This window comes from Cariama cristata, unplaced genomic scaffold (genome assembly GCF_000690535.1).
Source record: "Cariama cristata isolate BGI_N322 unplaced genomic scaffold, ASM69053v1 scaffold38498, whole genome shotgun sequence".
In the NCBI taxonomy this organism is placed as follows: Eukaryota; Metazoa; Chordata; class Aves; order Cariamiformes; family Cariamidae; genus Cariama; species Cariama cristata.
Window position 1 is genome coordinate 5,653 of NW_009630141.1, and position 20,614 is coordinate 26,266.

Below are 20,614 nucleotides of genomic sequence, written 5' to 3' on the forward strand. Positions count from 1 at the left end.
TATATTGCATTTACAAGTGCAGGCGGGCAGGGGTGAGCCATTTATATAATACTGATTTTGTGCTTGGCCAAGCCAAGTACTTTTTCTTTCATCTGGATTGTAATCTGGCATTTAAGGCTCACTTTAATCTGTCCAGTTCAGTCATCATACAGTATTTTTTCAAAACTTGTTGCAGTTGGCTGTTTTTTAGCATTGCTTCTTAGGAAGCAGAAATATTACCAGTGGCATGTATTGAAGCCCTAGCTTCTGTTGCTCAAGGCGTTGCTTAGTTGAGGCCTCAGTGATTGTGTAAAAAAAGCCATGGCAGATGGAAGCCACGGTAGCAATCAAAGCAGAGGGATGGAAATTAAGTTCTCCTGGTAATAATGCCCTAAGTTTCACTTAGGACTGAAACAGTGGACTAGCTAGCACTGTGGCAAATTAAGCCTTTATGTGCTGGGAGCAGAATATTTGTTTAATATGAGTAACCAAAATTATTTTAGAAAGGTAGCATAAATAACACTGGGGTTGCCATATCTAATATCTGAGAGCCTCTTATATCAATGTTTTTCATGCAGTCTTCCAATTATATCCATAATATCTTGATTGTGGATACGTGTATCCTGGTGAAATGCCTGGGAGGCAGGAAGTGCTGGTCCATTGTATATCAAAAGTGAGGTACCAAAGAATTGAGCAGCTTGCGTGACCAAACAAGTCAATGCCAAACCTGTGATTTAGGCCTGGCTCTTTCAAATCTTGTATTGAAATCCTAACCTGACAACTATCTCTTCATGAACACAGTGAAATATCTTTCATTCTATTGAGAAGGCTGTGGTAGCAAGTATCCTGTCTCTTCAGCAGAGTATGTTTTTAATAGAATGGAGCTTTGTGATATTGTAGGAGACTTCTTTCAAGAATTTCAAAACACTTTTCACATCCTCTGTCTCAAAATAAAACTCAACTCTTACTCCTAGACCAGTTGAAAAACATCGTGGTGCCAGTTGCTACCCTCCTTTTACTTGTTGGTCGCTGCTTTATCCATGTGCATTAAGCTACATGATTACTCAATGACTTGAAATCCTGCTATTGACTCAAGCACGGTCCTCTTTTTCCTAATGCATTGTCTGACCAATTTCAGTAAAATCTGTCTAATGGTGATTGAATATCTTACTGCTTACAGATGTGGGCAGTCAGTGCATTTTTTTTATATAATTAAGTTATTTAAACATTAGCAAAATAGAAGTTATCTGAATAAATTCTATGTCAAGCAGTCTTATGGCATAGAATATTCTTGGTCTTTCATCCACTCGGTTACATTTATTTTCTAAAGTCCAACTTTGAAAGCAGGTATATGGTTTCATTGCGGTACTCCAATATGCTAATTAAGGAATTTAATTATATCCTCTGAAGCTGGCCTCTTTGCTCTTTTATTTTCAGTCCGCTCCATCTATCATCTGCAGTGCATTCCTATCTCTCCTTTTAGTCCCAAGTGTTTCTAAATCCTCCTTTTCTTCAGGTATCATCAGTCTAAATAATCCTGTATAATTGACAACTTTGTCAATAACTGGCAGTGGCAATTTACCAGAAAGCATAGTTTAATATCTTCCTTCTTTCAGCTTCCAGGAAGATCTTTCTGCTCACTACTTCACATGTCTCAGTCTGTGTTTCCCCTCTCATACTGTTTATTTGCATACGTAGAACTTGAACCAGCTGAGTCCCTTTTTAAAATTTTTTACTTCAACCTACTATATTTGCCTCTTAATGTTTTCAGTCTTTATCTCAGGAGAATGATTCATTGCCATGTTAGCTGATGTGCTCCGCGTCTCCTGGGAACACAGTGCTTTACCCACATGTAAAGCGTATCTTGGTTATTATTCTCTAGGAAGGCTGCTGTACTTGGGGCAAAGTGCTGTTAATGTAACCAAGGCACCATAAACAGGCAAAAAGGTGCTGAAGAAATAAAATACTTGCCTGAAAGGAGGAGTCTGATACTTCTCTAATCTACTGGGAATTTATTTCTTCCTGGTCCTTTATATATTAGCTTTTCAAGCAATTGTTAGTGAGCCATGAAGAACTTTGCTTTCATCTATAAATGCTGCATTTATTTGGTTTTGCGTTGTTTCAAGAGCTGGGGAAGTTAGAGTGATGAAGTAGTCTACCATACCATCTTACTACAGCTTGAGGCTCGGTTTTTGGAATGTTGTTTAAATAACATTTTGAGTTTCCAAGTCTGAAATAAGGCAAGTGGAAAGGGAAATACATTGAGTATCAACTTAGCAGTTGGTCACTATAGAAACATGCTGTAAAGAGAAGAGTTAACCATGGACTTAAGGAGAAAAGAATGTTGGAATGAACAACAAAGGGTCAAAGCCTCATTTTGTGCTGCTCAGGTAAAGCAGTTGTCTGCCTTGAGAGAATTAACGGGGGTTACCAAGTGTAATTCTGGGGTGATTGTCATTAAGTTGCCTTTTTTCTATTACCTAGTAGGTGTGCCATGCACATGGGAAGGGCTGCAGCATCTTGTTCCTTTGGCCAGCTTTCATTGCTGTAGTGCTTTGCAAATCAGGATGCATTGAGGCATAATTTATAAAGAAAAATTCAAATACATGTTAGGACATACTTGGTGCCCATCTGTCTGGAAGGAGTGTTAGCAAGTTGAATTTTATAAAACAAGCTATTTCTTTAAACCTTTTTTTACCAGTGTAACTTTCAGTAGCTCGCCTTAAAATCTACAAAGTTTTCTGCTTCTTTTCTGATGTTCAGAAGGTCTTCAGGGTTAAATTTGATAGCAGTATCACCACACATGTTCAGCTCAAGCAACTGCCTTCCTGACATCTCTGGGCCCTGGGTTCATATGCCCTCTTGCTGCTTCTCGCATTCAGTTTTGTTGCTGTTGTTTCAGGTAAGTGCCCTCCAGCAGGACAACCCTCTCGGGTTGTTTCTGCTCGTTATTTGTCACATCAGCATTGTTGCTGACACTTACCGTCTTAGATGCTACTGCATTTCTTTTCCTGTTGCTTGGGCCCGACAGTTCTTTGAGATGCATTCATTGTGGAAAGGGGGGAAAAAAAGACCTCATGGTACAATCTGTGCGATCCAAGGGCAAATCTGTCCCTTCCAGTGAGGCCCTGTAGCAGCTCTGTGTAGCCTTCTTGCATTTGCTCTTTAATAAAATGTCTCGTTTTGTCTCCAGTAAATCTGACAGCAATCAGCTAGCATAACTGTGAGGTCATGTTTCTGCTATGAGGAAAGATTGCTATTAGCTACAGGGATGCGCTTCTGAACAATTTTCTTCAGTTTCTTAGCTGCCTTTTAACAATGGAAGTGCAATCTGTTACTAATAAACCTGATATTAGCTACTAGGATGCGCTTCTGAACAGACAATTTTCTTCAGTTTCTTAGCTGCCTTTTAACAATGGAAGTGCAATCTGTTACTAATAAACCTGATAGGTTTATGGTTTGGGGGGGATTTTTTCTTTTTATTTGAAAAACCTGATTAAGCTCATCACTGTCTGAATATAAATGCTAATACATAGAGGGGACCAGCCAGGCAAATTGCACTTGGCTGATTTTACTTAATGAGAATGTCTGATTCTGCCCAGTCACTTTCTCACCGAGTTCAGGTTCAGCTACTAAAGCAGACCCAGGAGCTTTTTGTTAAATATTTTTAAAAGATGATCAGCTTATAATGATGTTCTCAAACTGTATGACTTCTGTTTGCTATGATGGCTGTCACCTATCAGCTAGAATAAAATTTTTTCTTTATTTAATACAGTGCCAGGCAATATTTCTGGCAAACGATAAATGTGAAATTAGAGCATCTGAAAACAGTAATTTGACAATAGCTATCATTAAATTGTGGATGTGTGGCAAGGCCAGTCTTTCAGTAGCCTAAAGCCTCTCTGTGTAAAAGTAGAGAAGGTGTAAGATCTAATTAAACACAACTTTCAGTAGTCTGAAAAGCATATAAATCCTAAATCTGCAAAAATAAGTAAAGCGAACCTGTCAGTGGAGGTGTTGGTATACATGTGTTACACACTTAAAGATACAAAGACAAAAAGAACATGTAATACCAGAGCTTCCCATAAGCCTTTCTGCCAGCTTTATGAGGTTGCCATTGCCAATCTGAATTTGAAAGTATTTTGTTCCCTGATCTTGCTGAAAGGTAGGCCTCTGCAAGAAACAGAAAATTTTCTGCACCACTGTTTAAGTCACAAGGCTGTGAAGAAAAGTTCCACTAAAGTGTGTTTTATGGAAAATGGTGTTTAACAACCTTTTCTATAGAAAACATTTGGTTTCTCAGCTGTATGTGACTTCTGCTTATTTCAATGGACCTACTTGGTCTTTTTACCTGGGGAAGAATTTAGTGAAGTGCTCCAAGTTTTACACACTTGGGCTTATAAACTTAAATAAGCAATTAATGTTTGTTCATTTTTGGATCTTAGCTATTTCCAGGCTGGGTTCTAGGCTTTGTCCTGAGGTTATCCAGTGGGAGGTACCTTGGTTGGACTCTGAAGAAACAAAACTTTTTTGTTGGATTCCTAGGTTTGCATACTAGGTGAAGTTCTCCAATCCAAAAATAAAAAAAAACAAATATGGTGGGGAGAGGGGAGGAGAGAACAGGAATCATTTACATAAATCAAAGATCATTTATTGGGCTAGGAGCAATTTTGCTTGGCTTGTTGAAAGTATTTGCTACATATCCTTCTAAGCTCTGCTGGGGAAGAACATGCACAGAATAAAGGGTGTGATAGGCTGTAGATATTTTATGGCACCTCTTCTGCAGTTCAGCACCAAGTCAGAACGGGGAAAAAACCTGTCAGGTTTTCAAAGACTGTAAGTCTAATAATTTGCAATATAACTTTCACAGTTATTTTTTACTTGTAATCTGTGAATCTAGGTGGGAAAAGGATATTACCTATGGCCCTTTTAGTGTGAATCCTGAGCCCTTAAATGCCAATCTGAAATTTTTCAGGAAGGAAAGATTCATCTTCTGAAATGATAGATCCATGTAAGGGCCATTGATGTGTAATATAGAAAGAGCATCTACTGATGCTGCTGTTATTTAGAGTTGTGTGGGTTAAAATACAAATTCAGATGGGAAAGTTGGTGAGCTGCTCATAACTCGTTCATCTGTTCTGCCTGCCTATCTCATTTAAGTAAATTGATTCTACAAAGGCAGCTACAGTTTGCCAGTATTTTTTCATTTTGGTGACTGAACTATTATCTTTCGCAGCAAGTCAGGACTAACACTTTGTAGTTGCTGGGAGAGGCTGGCACGTGCTCTTGACACCAGAGTTGGCCAACTGCAACTCCCAGGGTCTTCATTTGAAGTATTGCGGAGTCTCCCACAGGTTTCCATTATGCTAAATTGGCAGCCCTGGGAGCCCAGCCTCCAGCCTTTTGCAGTGGGAGGAGCTGCTGCCAGAAATGTTCATTCAGGTTAGTGGATACGGTGAGAGTTTGCTCTGCAGGGGAAGGTAACTGTGGACTATTAAAAAATTGTTTCAAAATATGAGACACTCTTTTCTATTTCTATGTCAGAAAAGAAAGCGTTAAGACTCTTAATTAAAATAGAAATTCGAACTTGGAGAAATTCCTACCCATCACTTCTGCCTTTCATCTCTGAATTTTAGACCTCGCCCCTCTACTGTATTAATTCCCGCTGTTGAAAAAGTACAAGTACCAAAAGGGGATGACACTTTAAGGTTTAAGTGAAATCAGTTGAGTCTTCTGATTAACTGACTCACTGAATAGTGTAGTATGTGAGAGGGTAAATCAAACACTGTTTTCTTTTGCTTTACTGTCTGCAAACCACATAGAGCAGAAGATACACCCGACTGTTTCCTCCAAAATGATGTGCTTTCCCCACAAAGGAGCCTTTGGTCTACTCCTACATGCCTGTTCAGTTTTAGAGGGTAAATACAGCCCACAGTTTTAGAGGATAAATACATCTGTGACTTCTTAGTTGCAACAAAAAAGTGTGACTGGAGGCAGGTTTGGCAGCAGAGAATAAGCTATCAAGATTGTTGTGAATGTTGGATTGGCAGCAGGGGAGATAGCTATATTTAAGCATTTTAGAGAAGAATTTGTCCTAAACAGTAAGGTTTGAGCCAGTTCTAGAGACTAGGACTGCTGATTATCTTTGTGTCCAGTTTCATGAAGGACAGAATCTTCCAAAGAAGAATGTCAGACTTCTAAAGTAAGAAAATAAGAGCATATAAGCTAGGTATAGCAACCTTTGTGTTTTGGTCGTTTTCCCCAATCTTTTCTGATTGTAATAACTTACAAATTCTCATTCTAGATTAGATTTGGGTTCTTAGAGATGCACGCTCCTCTGTTCTTTTGGTAAAACTCAAAGTCTCTTGTTGCCACTGCAATACAAATAATAATAAGAGATAATCAAGGTTGTATTTGTTTTGTAGTTATTCTGAACACCAGAGACTTACAGTAATTATAATACCATTAAATAGTAATGGAAAAAGATTTAAAAGTAGATCATGAGACTCCTGGAAGGAGATTAAAATCTTGCTCAGTTTTCTTCACTACCCCAGGCATTGCATTCCTCTCTTTTATGGCAAAAAGAGCAACCTAAAATGATTTCCAAAATGCTGGGGCATAGATCAGCCCCTCTGTGCTAGGTGCCAAGACTGCCGTATAAAAGACAGGTTTATGTCAGAGAAACGAAACAGGAATGAATTCAGTTTCAAAAATTAGGGTTTTGTAATTTTCAAAGTGCATTGCGTCTAACTGCATTTAGCAGTCAGAGATACTGCATTTATTGCCCAAAGAGAGGAAAATAACTATGAAGAAAGCAATTCTTCCATATACCTCAGTATACCTCTCACCATGGGATCTGATTGCTTTATAATTCTATGCAGCCAGTGTTACAACTCTTTTTCAAATTTTTTTGGAGTGTGCTGATGTGAAAACATTATATGATACAGCCCTGTGACCCAGCCCTTTGTTTCATGAAACAATACTCAGTCCCAACATCATGATTTGTATAAGCCAGTGTAGGTGGTATTTGTCTCCCATCTTCTTTCATAACGTGTTCACAGTGTAAAACTCCTGTTACATGCTTGAAACTTTGTGTAAACACATGGGCTAAGAACACTGTCTTTCTAGAAGCCAGGTAATAAAATTGGTCGTGCTAAGACTTAAGGTGGCCCGGTCCCACAGGGCCAGAGGTGAGTGTGTAGGTTCCATGCTTTGCACTTGAGATAGGCCAGCTCCAAGGAGTCTTTCAGCAGCTGCAAGGCCATTGCCTTTCCCTTTCTTTGGGATGCATATGTTTTAGGGAAAAAAGATTTCTTTGGGGTAGTTTAGTCTGTCTGCTTTGTCTTGTGTGAGCCACAAGGTCTACATTAGGCCCTGATTATACAACATCTCTGTGGCTGTTGCAGTGTTTACAGTGTTCATTTGTGAGGGAGAGATGATGTACATGTCTTTGGTTAATGATCCTTTAACACACGGTGCTTCCAGTCCAAATTGGAAGAGAGCATCCAAAGAGAAGGACAGGCTATGCATGATAAATACCTCTCCCACTGCACAGTTAGAGTAGGCTCATAACAAATGTGAAAAATGCAATTTCATCTTCCTTCAGCTTTTCAATTTCCTGCTAATACCTTTCACAGAGGGCAATTATTTTTTTTGTCAAAATCATTATCATTTAAAGTCATATAAATTTGAAAGCTCTTAGAAGGTTACAAAGGTGAATTAAAATACCCATTTTAATTGTTCCTTAAACATACTATGATTTTAGTTTATTCCTTTACTTCCTCTTGTGTATAGTGAAGTTTCCTGACAAAGGGCCAATGAAGAGGATTTATAAACTGATTTTAATATAATCACATTCTGGCCTGTATCAGTATTCAGGATAAATTGGTTATCTTAACCTGAAGTGATGTGCTAATTTGACTTGGAAATGGAGTAAGATGTGGACAAAAAGTAAACAATTTATTGAATTAAATAAAATCATAACTACAGATCAGTGATTCTTTATAGTGTTTTGCTAGTTAAAACAGAAGGCCTTGCCCTTCCTTACTGCATGGGAATTTGCAGTTTATCATCTGTGGGCAGATAATCAGCCCTGTTACCAAACTGTGCACTCTCCAGTTTTGCCTGCAGGCCAGCAATGTCACGGACAAGCAGGGCATCATCAGCCTTGGAAACAGCGCAGACCCAGCGTGGAACTTCCCTACCCCAGTTGCGGTGCAGATGTTATATGCCTGAGATCCTTCATGCGTTATAACATTTGTTTAGGTTCTCAGCATGCTGCAGCAGACTGACTTGTCCTATATATTTATATCTGTTATGCTCAGAGAAAAGAATGTGGTTTATTTAGCAGCTTAATCCGTAGGAATTCAAATAAATTCTCCCCTTCAAACCCTTTGCTTGTTTTCAGGTCCACAGTGTTCTCCACCTCTATCTGTGTTAACCCAGACAAATCCTAGTGAGGTGTCAATGACTTTTTATTACCTACAGTCATTTTCTTTTGTTCAATAACCTCCTCTCAACTGTTGAAACTGAGGCACTCTTGTGTAGTTAACTGTGAGATTTCCATATTAAACTCTACTTGTCTCTCTTGCAAGCAATAGTAGGAGAGCTCAGTAGAGATTTCGGTAGCTGCTGTAAGGATCCTGGGCTCTCCTGAACTCAGCTGGGATCTCTGAATAAGCTGCTTTTATCGCAAGTGGTGTAGACAAAAATACTATAAGGTCACTGCCACACGCTGTTCCACAGTGCAGCTGTCCCAAAGTAACAAATCCATAGCTGATGATAAACAGTGCAGAGGAGGAAGAGGTCCCGTACTTTTAAGCCATTGTTAAGAAAGAAGGAATTGGCAATGAGCTCCAGGAGGTTCAGAGAATAGCCTCCAGGGGGAAGTGTGGAAAATCTGTCCCTCAATTAATCTAAAATTAGACTGGACAAAAAACCCCAAACCCGACTACAGATGTTCTGTGTATGGAGGGGTGGGGTGATGGTATGGTGCCATCACAACAGGTAGAGTGAAAAAGGCTGGTGATGGACAGGGAGTAAAGATTTTTCCATTTAGAGACTATTTTAAAGCTGTGCTCCGGTTTTGCCAAAAGAAACCAAGATGCAGATGTTTGATATGGTCTTAACTCAAGGTTGACGTTTTGGTCATCTTGATGATCACTTTGGGAGGTCTGAATAGCCAAAAATGAGCTGACATTCACTTGTTAAGATTTCCTTTCTTTTTTTGTGTTACAATTCTTAGTGTTTTCTAGCAATCCTTAAAGTTTCTATACTAGTAGCAGAAAACATGAAGATCCTGAGGAGGTTTTTCTGAACCATGTCTTGGGTGGCACAGTTACAGACATGTTTCTGCCTTTTAAAATGTAGTATAGGAGGTGTGATGTAAAGAAACAGAAATTAACAGTTAAAATTCATTCATCAGCTGATGTCCTGTAGCACTGCTGTGTGCCATATGCATGTGCAGCAAAAGTGGAGTTGAGCCAAAGAGCAGCTGAGTTTGTGGACAGCTTTGAATCCAAAGTCACGACGGGACCTGCTGGGATGTCTAGGATCCTCCCCCAGAGCATTAATGAGAATTATATGCCATCTGGAGGAATTTTCTTGCCAAGGGACTGTGGTGCCATCTTTGTCTTCCAGTTCTCATCAATCATAAATGGCTTTTAGACAGATTTGTATTTTACCTTCAGTCACATGATTTCATCTTCTCAGCTACTAAGGACACTCTGACCTTTCAATAGATTCTTCTAGGAGAAGACTTTTTATTTCTGGTAAGACACATTTGTTGCAATGGCTGTTCTGTCACTCTTCCCTTTTCCTGCACCAGTACATTCCCTCTTTCATCACAGTTGACTCATCCACTCCTCCCCTGACCACTGTATTTTCTTCCCTCTTCTTTTGCTATGGGTGCAATGAACAACTTTCCCTTTAATGTTTTTGAAACTCAGATGCTTAACTCTGTGTTTGCATTAAAATTTTTGCATCTACTTGACTTAAAAAAAAATGCAAGCACTTACATAAGACTGGAATTTACTCACTCTTGCCATGATTGTGTGGTGTGTGCATGAATGTTTTTTAAATCAATTAAATATAAATGAATAGTACATTCAATACAGTAACCTTCACAAGTTTTATTGATGTGGAATCTAGTTTGCATAGATTGCCCCCTCGTTTTTAATTCACCTCTCTTTAATTCAATGTTAACTATCAAATTGGACTACCCATACATCTTAGCTACGATGAAGCTGTCTTTACGCTACTTACATTTTTGAAGGACTTTTATACTACACCCATAGGATTAGAATCAGTTACTGTTTAGTGCAGGTCTAGCTTTGAGAGCTTGCTAGGCCACAGAATCCCAGCTATATGCATCTAAATACTATGCTGTGTAACTATGGAGTGACATAAAGGCAGTGTTTAAATGAAGTCACTGCCTTCATAGTATCTATAATGTGTTTGGTTTTAGTTAAAAAATATTTTTAAATCAGCAAGCAAATTAATTTGCTCACCAGAATGTTTCTAATGCATTGTGTTGGGACATACAGACCCCAGCGAAGATTGTTATACACCATACGCATGCTTTAAATGGAGTAGCCTCTGCCTGCGAGGATTTGTAGCCAAAATACAGAGCACAGAAAAGGGAAACAGGGCAGACTTAACCACAGTTTTACGGATGGAAGCTGAGATACAAAATTATTAAAAGTGGTTTGCAGCCGAGCTGCAATTAATTAACATGCGCGTCTGGTTCTATCTTTGAAAACATCTTTTCCTTTTAACTTTCTTTTTAGTTCAGGTAGAATGACTAGCACTGTGGCAAGGTTGTCTTTTTAGAATTTTAAAATAGCTTTAAAAGGTCTTGTCTTCAGGAGTGTTCAAGAATATGAGAAGCTAGTAAAACAGATGTATCTGAAATGAATAGCCTGGTGCCTGCGTAGTTGGTGGGAAGGAAAGAGTAAAAACAGTATCAGATTTAAAAAACATTTTTAGGCCAGTAGTAAGAATATGTCTAGTGCAGGTATGGAGGGAAGTAAGATTAGGCTGCTCTTCTATTACCTAGCACTAAATCCATTTTGTCTCTAAACACTGAAATCCTGCTGGTGAGATCTAAAGAGCTTCTTCAATTGGATTTACCCAGACTGCAGGATATGTGATCAATAGCTATTTGTTTATCGTCCCTTGGATCTCTCCACCTTACTTAAGGACTTAAACTCCGCCAGTGTAATGAGCCAGCTGCTTAACTGTTTCCAGATTCCTAGGTCCACGTTCTGCCGGTTGGTTTTATGCTGGGGAGGTCCCTGGAGTCTGTGGAGGAGGAAGGAATTTCTCTTCCCCCCACCCAGGCTGTGGCATGGCAGTAAAGTCACTTGATGACCCATAATCAAATCTCAACACTTATTTTCCGCTACAGGGTTCAGGATACACGAGGAAATGGTCATGAAACTATTGTTCCTTTAGCTCAGCCGCGCTCCTTTCCGTTTTTGCCTGGGCTGTACAGTGTACCCTTCCACTCTCATCTTATCTTAGAACAACAAAAAAATGTAATTCTGCTGATGGAAGTATCCTCTGAGCTTCAGGGTTGGAGAAATAGGATTTGCTCGTGTTGGCAATTTAAGGAAAAGCTGCTTTACGTTCTTGTAGCAGTTTAGCTGTAGCTGGGGTTTAGAGGAGGAGAGTATGTGTACCCCAAGCTTGATGCTCCATCTGCTCACTTCAGAGTGGGTTTTTCAAGTGTGTGGCTTATAAATGAGTAACATGGGCTTGATCTGAGAAGAACACGTGTCCACACAGAGCTCTTGCACTGAACTGATCTAAACTCCAGGGGTTTTGTATGCTGTATTTAAATGCTCATACCATGAAAACCACTGAAGCAGTATTCTTAAACATACTTTGGTTTAGATCTCAGTGGCATTCATAAATCAAGATGACTTGATGACTACAGAAGGGTAAAACTTAAAAACCAGGCCTTTGCTATGGAAAAAATAATTTTATTTTGTAAAAAGAATATGCAATCATTTGGGGCTGGTTGCACTTGGCGATTATTACTGTTCCTTTATTTTTCTTGAGCACATTTCCAATACAAAATGTATCACTTCAAGCATTTCTTCAGAAGCAAACTTCAGACATGATTTTGGATGAAGAGCATCCACTTTCTGATCAGCTCTGATCATGATAAACTTGGAACATGGTGGCCAAAAGCTATGTGAAACTTCTTACGGTATGCTTGGGTTTTTAACCTTTATTTCAACAGTACTAATTGTAATCTTAAGTATTTAATTTATGTGGGTATAGAAATACCAAATTATCTTTCCTCACACTGAACAAGAGCTTTGAAAAAGCTTAGTGTCTTAGTCATTCTATTAATATGTAACATGTTTCAGTTTGAAGATTCTGCTTGAATCCTTGAAGATAATTTTTTTCATGGATAAGGTTGGGCCTTGGTTATTTTTGTAGTTCTATAACAAATAAGTTGTTTTCTTAACTTTAAGTCATCTTTTGAATAGAGAAGTTTTTTCATCAAACAATAAGCAGGAGCAGCTTTGATACTTGTTATTGATACATCTTTTATTAGTGAAGCAAAGTTTGAATTACACAAAATGCAAAAAAAAAAAACGAAAGAAGACAGCCCTATACTTGTGGAAAAAAGTCATCCAGCTGCTGAAGTATTATTTGAAAAAAAAGCATCTCTGTGTTACGATAAAGACAACATTCATTTGTATTCCTGCTAGTCACAAATAACACAAGAAGTAACCATTGGGTTTGATGATGTGATTTTTCCTGTTCTGTTTATTAGACTTGGAGTAAAACATAATTATTACCAACTTTTACCATCTCTTGTAATAAATTTGCATTTTAACAGGACAGAGTACTTAGAAAGTCAGGGGGTAAGCTGTATAGAAATAACACTTTGGCATCACTGTTTCTCATGAGAAATGAGGACTGACAACCACCAAGTGCAGTCTGTGCTTTACTGAAGAAAAATATAGGCCACGGTAAACACAAAAATAAATTCCAGCCTGCAGGGCCTAATGAAAAAATAATCCTCTTGAGAGGCAAGATCGTTGTGCACCACCATAGTACAGTTGCCGTCCTCCTGGCAGCACTGGAGCTGCTGGACTCTGTTTTGATCTGTAGCATTTACCTCCACGTGTCTCGAACCAGGCTGCATATTTCCTCGGTACTTTCAGGGAAAACTGATCTGCCCTATAATCTTGCTTAGCTTCTGGTCATTAGCGTATCAGCACTGTGCATAATTTAAGCAGGGTTATATAGTTCTCTTCTAACATACCCGGACAAGGGGACAGATTATAGTAATTTTTCCTGATTGGCAAATGAAAGGCAAGGGAGGTGCAGTGTTGTTCAATTGCTCCTAAGGCAGTCAGTAGCTGCTGTAAGGAGCAGTCCTGCTTTCCCTTCCTCCTTGCTCCATGTTCCTACCCTCTTGTTTGTCAGACTTAGAGAAGGTCTGACTGGACAAGTTCGATCAGCTAACAAAATTCACCAAGTTGTATAATTCAGGGATTTGGGTTTTTCCTGAGGATCAGGGGTGGTGGCAGGCAAAACCTTAGCTTAAATTTGATACAAAAAGAATTTTCCTTCCAGTATCTAAGAAGTGTTAGAAGGAAATACAAACATGTTTCTTGGTCAAGCAAAATATTTATTAGCAAATTAATAGTATGAGTTTAAATATATGCAAATATATAACTCCTGCAATATATTCAGATATATTTAAACAATAAATACCTTTTTTGTTCTGGAAGTTGAATGTTGATTATACAGAAATGACACTTGTCTTCCCTGTCTGAAATCTCTACTAGAGAGTCTTGAAAGTAGTTCAGCTTCTAACTAACCTTTCAAAGCAGGTCTGCACATTTCTATTCCCAGCTGCAGAGCTAGGATAAAATAGAGGTTGAATAGCAGTGAACACTTGTAAAATTGTATCTCACAAATCACACTAAGATGATTTTTTTTTAACTATGCACTTTCTTTTGCTTTCAGGTATCTAGTGGCTTAGCTGTGCTTTGAAAGCCTTTACGATTTTTTTAAATTCTGGTTAAGAAATTGTATAAAAGCTACTGAGTGTTCTTAGTTGTTTGCCACAGCACCTGTAATTTAGCATGGTAATTCTTCTGAATCAATTAACAGTCCATACAAAATTGCTCTATGTGTTCAGGAACAGATTTAGAACTGCTGCAAGAGCCATATTCAGAGCTTCTGGGGTGTTCAAACTCTTGGTAATGTGGCAGTCATTTTTTAATACATAACACTTATTTTTCGTTTGTTTTATTCATCAAAATAATGATGTCTGAGCAAATGTCAGATGGAAGGGATCTCTTAAAGTCAGATTCCAGATGCTGAATTTTAATGTTTACCCTGCAATCTCCAGCATAGTTAAAACAAACAATTTCTGTAGTTTTTGAAGTTGCAAATGTTAGTTACCCAGCTTCAGTTTTGTCATCTGTAACACTCTGTAATGCACAAACCATAATTGCAGGCAATACTTACTGGTTTTATTTAGCTTGACAGAAACAGTAAACTGGTCTTTATTATAAATACTCATTCATCTAAGTGGAAACTGCTGGAGGCAATATATTTTTGAATTCTATTTACTTTTCTGTCCAGTGCAAGGTATGTGTTTATTTAGAAATGTATTCCCCCCAAAAGAATTAGATTCTTGCCATAATTGTTCCAAGGAAAAGTTTTGTAAATCATACAGGTCCTTAAAGTTGAGTTGAGAGCTCTAATGGTGAGGCAGATGGAGTCAAGAATGTAAAGACAGAAAGCCGGAAGCTGCACTGGCCCGTGTCTCTCCTGGTCTTACCATCAAGAAACTTGGAATAAGAGAGCTGAGATCATGAAATATGTGATCCTAAGTCTTAACTTCCACTTCAGCAATCCTAATCTATCTGCTTCTACAGTCTGGTCACAATGTTGTAGATTCTTTATTCACTAACTTAGACACTAAAAATAAAATAGCCATTGGGCTTAAGGAAAGGCAACAGATGAGACAGAATCTGTTCCTTTTGCCAGGTTTTACTTCAACCTGAGATGCTGCTCCAGATGGTAACGAAGAACATCATCCTGGCACAGCCTGACTTCCGTGGCGTAGCTGGCAGTGTCAGGCTCTTTGCAGAAAGAGATGCACTCCCTTCTTGGAGGTGGGAGTCTGGGGTATCTGGCACTTTGCATGCGGTCCTGCATTAAAAGGGAATTCCACCATACCAACTTGCAGGCTCTCCATAGTGCACAGATAAGAACTTTGCATGATCTTATATCCCCCAGTGTAACAGCTCTGCCGTATTTATGAGGGTTACAAAGGGTACATTTCATCCACTAGAACTCCTGAAGGAAAAACAAACCTCTCGCTAAGTGATTTCCAAGGTTAAACAGCTGAATTCAAGGCAAATACTTCAGAGAGTAGGATATCAAAAACTGTATCAGAGTTAACAATATTATATGGAAAGCAGAAAACAAATACTTAGCAGGTAGGTGCAGACACTTGCGTCACAGCTTTTGTATCACCGACTATGTAAAAGCTACCTACAGTGTGTGTTTCTAAGACCAACAGTAAACGTACCCTTTAGCTCTTAAAAGCATCTTACGAGCTGTGAGACTCTGCTTTTGACTTCTTTATTCTTAAATCAAGATGCACTAATTTGCACTGCTTATCACATAATGTCATGACTTTTACAACAGTCAGCATGGATGGTTCTGTGTATCTGTACAACAGCTGAAGATGTCAAGTACAAACAAATGCACTGTTCCCCTGATGCAAATTAGCTTATCATGGAAATGGTGACATAAAGAACTTTGACCCTATTGTAGTAGAATGTAGGATAGTGGATTAACACTCCAGACTTCTAATTAATCACAATGTGTCTCATCCTCTTGATTGTAGCTGAGTAGGCCATTCTTCTAACTTAAACCAACAGCTGTCCAGTATTAACACTTCTCTGTTAGTACTGCTGCTTGTGCAGCTGTCGGCCTAGATGAGAGTGTGGCAATTGTGAATGTTTCAAAGGTAGGTTTCAGAAATATTCAGAAACATCCTTGCACATGAACTATACTTTTATTGTGTGAATACTTAAAAAAACCACAGAACACAGAACTTAAATTCTGAGTAACACTCTGCACTGCTTATGCTCTTTTCTCACGCAAAACCAGTGCAGAACAGTACTGATTATGGTTCCTTTCTTCTATAACATGCACAAAGTATTTAATACAAACTAATTACAATTACCATCAAAATTTTACAGCTTCACTGAAATGGGAATTCCAAAATTTGCTATGCACATACCAAACTTATTTTAAGATGATACAAATTAATCTAAGTTTGATATAACTTCTCAGGTAAAACTTGTGTATCACTGAATTACTACAAAGAAGATACACATTTAAACTACTTAATTTTTATTCCAACTTTTAGACCATGTTTTAAGATGAATACTGCAAATAAATCGAAGACATTGAGTCAACAGACACTATGCTTACCCCATAAAATATTTCTGTAATAGCATCTCTCTTCTCAGTTTTAAGGCATCTGAAATTCAAACCAAACTGATCTTTTCTCACTATCAAAAGCCAAACCAAGAAATTCTCTCCAGAGAAAGTCACTTTCAAAAAGAACCATCTTAAGGCAGTGTGCCACTGCTACACAAACCACAGCTTTTTTCCTGACCTGTTGTGTTTTCTAAAATGTGACAGAGAAATCTCAGTCATGGAAGAAAAGAAGTGTACTAGTATGTATTCAGACAAAAGAATGAGATTGGAAATTTAATCTAAGATCTACAGACGCTAAACAAACTCTGTACAATACACTTTTATTATTCATAAAAGGTATTCCCTTTTTCAATTCACACTACAGATAAACAATAATGGACTGTAATACTGATTCTTCAGTTATCTATAAAACTGTGGAAAAATAAGAAAACTGAAGTCTAACTGAATTTGTTACACAGCATTACTGGACTTTCAAACCACAAGTAGCATCAGTAGGGATGATAACGAGGCCCTGGGTTGTAGGAGTTGTAGCCATATTGTCCGTAGTGGGAGTACGATTGTCCTTGTCTGTGCTGCTGGTAGTTATTACCCCAACTTCTTTCTGGCCTCTGGTTAGATCTATAGTCACCTTGCCAATTGTATCTGTCCCCTCTAAAATATCTACCATCTTGAAACCTGCAATGAAAAGAAATGTCAAAGATTCACATAAATTGTGAGTTTTTAAAAAGATGAATGATAATGAACTCTTAGATTTTACAGTTTTCATGAAAACTGTCATGTAACTGTTTATACACTCAATTACTTATCTGTTTTTATGACAAACTGATGAAAACGTATCTATGATTATCTGATATAATTAATTTCTTACTGCTACCCAACACACTATATACTAAGCGATAGAAAGACAGTCTGTTTTCTAACACAAAGCATTCACAGCCATTAGGTGAACTGCTGGAGCTCTGAATAGAGACTCAAACAGACGATCTATCTAAAAAACAACCAGCAGATACATCCGTAGCTGTATCAAAGCCAGGTTCAATCTAGTAGCTTCACAGTTGAAAGCTGTGGCAAAGCAGGCTTTAGCTACCCAAATTTAGCTACCCAACAGCATAGAGTCCTGGAATTTGCATATTCCCTAACATACATACTACCACTGCTTCATGGTCTCTTATAGATTCACATACTCAAAAGAGTGTATTTTATCAGTGGTACTTAGCCATTGTTCAGTCTAAATTTTGGCTTTTCAGCTGTATCTCAATTCCTATCAACACTTGAGCTGCCTCACAGTCATTTTCTTTAGATAACTCAATGGTGTGGTGTAGACAAACGACATTTACGTGAGGTTCACTCTGTGACCAGAGTGTACATGTAAGAGTTCATTAATTCAAAGAACCACAAAGTTTTGTAAGAATGTCTCCTTAAACAATCACCTTTTTTTTTTAATCTGTAGAAACCGATTCTGTGTTTAACTCAATGATAAGCTTCTAGGTTGAGAAAAAGTTAGAATGTTGCCCTTCTTTTCTTCAGATAAGGCACAAATCCTATTTACATATTTAGCTAAGAAGTCTTCCCAACTGTTAGTTGGACTGGAGTTTAACTACTTTATATTAAAGGCTGATGGTAGTGTTACCAAGCATACTATATGCTGTAATCATGGTTTTTCAATCACACAAAAATCAGATGTTACTGTCCAGAATTCAGTAAAAAGCTGCAATTACATCCTGAAGAAATAATTAAAAATACTTTGCAGTAGGCAGGTAACACTGCATTTGCTAGACAGATTGCCTGATGGATTTTACAGTCGTTTCTGCTAGATAAAAGAAATACAGGCTAATCTAACAATGTACAGCAAATATTTAGGTTAAAAACGAAACATCTTTCTGGACAGCTAGCCACAGATAATCACACTATGAGGCTGTTCCTTCACACATTTTCCTGCTGGTTATTATCCAACAGAAGACAGGCTGCTTAGTTTTGCAGAACTCTCATCTGTTCCTGGCTGAGCAGTAACAAACTCCAGGGCAAATGGGTTTGGTGGTTCCAGCTCATTCCTTACTAAACAGCAAATTACTTAATACTTTTATTCACAATGCAAAAACTTTGTCAATACAGAGAAAATGTAAAATCTCATTACATTTCAGAGAAGAGTATTTCTCTTTAACACAGTTACCTATGAAGTAACAAGAAGATACTTCTATTAACAGAACAAATTCCTATCTTTCTTCTGAAATAAATGATCATTTAACTATATATTTGTGAAAGATCAAAAAAAGAAATCAGTACCGATCTCTATTTCTCTGGTTGCCACCAGATCTGTTTCTCCATTCTTCAACTATAGGAGGGGGATCAGCAGGGCGTTTCACATATTCTTGGTATTCTTCATCATCTGATGTGAATCGATGAGCAAACATCTTTTCATAATTCAAGGGCATGTCAACCAAGGAAGTCATTCTGAAAACTTTAAACATGAACACAATAAAAGTGGCTTTAGCAATGTATGAAGACTCTTATTGTAATAGCTACCAAAATCCACTTAGGGCAAATGAAGGACAATGAAAAGTTACACTCAGATTAACACAGCAATTAAGTTTTAGGCAGACAGCACAGATAACCAACTCAAGTCTTGACAATCTAAGACTGTAAATAACGCTCCTGAACAGGTTATCTCTGATGGAAAGCAATTCCAATTCCATGTGCAGTCTTTGTGCATCTATACTGGATATGCAGACACTGATCTGCCTAAACACTAGGAGTGGTTTTAAGGGGCTCCATCCACACAGGAGAACTTCAACTTACATTAATACCTAATATAATCAGCCATTACACAGCAACATCTTTGAATCAATTTTGATAGACCTAAATTAGATGAGCTGTGGTAGAAAGATATGGGACATTTCTGAGGGTTAGTAACAGAAAAAAGTATTTCTTCAGAATACACTCCCAATCTAATCCATTTTTGACAGAAAAAACATTACTACAGTTAACTTTAAAAGTTTGCTAAGATAGAATATCATGCAAAGCCTACAGATACACATAGCCGGCAAAGCAAAATAATCAGATTTATTCACAGTCATTTATGTGTCAGTAACTTGATTCATGGAAAGCATAGCACCTAAGAGGATACTAAATTACCTCATAATATGCCTCTGATGGGATTTGTGTTTAAGGCCTTAGTTTCCTTATTTACCTGGCTATATATGCACTTGCCCTTCAGATGTTGGTGCTATCTAGTACTGTCCATCAGTAAAGGTCTGGCCCTAATAGCAGATGCTGAGAAAGGCTCTACGCCTACTGTTTTAACAAGCCCTGGGTAATTTAGAGCATTAAAGGTCTTTGCCTCTAGACTTCCAGATTAAGCTCGTCTGCTGTGTCCTGAAGATTTGCAGGCAGGACCAATATTCACCTTGCAAACTGGAGGGAAGAAAAGAGACAAGCTTCTTCTGGATCCTGAAAGCTAAAATCCATACTCTCAATGGCCAAGCCTAATTCTTCTCCCTGCTGGACCCATGAGCAGCTTGAGATTAGTGTAAGTGGGATGTTTATGGGGAATACAGCACAGTACTCCTTCTGTAGACTGAACTCCCCTTTTGTCAGCTTCAGAAAGTTCAGTGTCTGGTGATCTCCAGAGCCCATCTGCAGCCTTCCCCCTTCCCTCTAATGACGCAGTGTAAATCTTTCTGAAGCAGGTGTAGGAGTTATTTCTGCAGGATGTCCAGTGACTTCATCCTCCTTTTTTGCAATGAGCTAACCTTGTTGGTTTTTACTATGAGCTGTCTCCAAGGAATTTTGCTCCTCAGGGGCTATCTCAGTCGGGGCGGGGGATGTAACACCGCCCTGGGCACCCACCGCATACCACTACAGCCTTCTCCAGAAGGCAGTGGGAGCTACTCTGCTCACGACTAATAATTTTACTGTCAGTATTCATCCTGCGGAGGGCCGGTAACAAGGCACACCCGTCAGCTGCCTCCGCCTAAGGCCAAACACTGCCTTGAGCAACAGACGGGGCTCGCTTCCCTCAGGAGGGCTCACGCCGGAGCCCTCTTCCCCTCACGGCGCGTCAGGACGGGGCCCTTGCCCCCTCACGGCGGGTGGGGCCCCACTGCAGCTCTGGCGGCTCCGGTCGGAGCCCGCCACGGGA

At 38.7% G+C, this 20,614-nt stretch overlaps 1 protein-coding gene across 1 annotated transcript; it reads right to left on the minus strand.

Moving 5' to 3' along the window:
* Window positions 1-16,577: 16,577 nt before the first annotated feature.
* FAM103A1 (family with sequence similarity 103, member A1) lies at window positions 16,578-18,938 on the minus strand. Its single transcript, XM_009705404.1, has 2 exons — window positions 18,760-18,938; window positions 16,578-17,151 (listed from the first exon to the last, which is right to left on the minus strand). Exons 1-2 carry the CDS (start codon window positions 18,924-18,926, stop codon window positions 16,965-16,967), a joined length of 354 nt encoding a protein of 117 aa, XP_009703706.1. The 5' UTR covers window positions 18,927-18,938; the 3' UTR covers window positions 16,578-16,964.
* Between the last annotated feature and the right edge of the window lie 1,676 nt (window positions 18,939-20,614).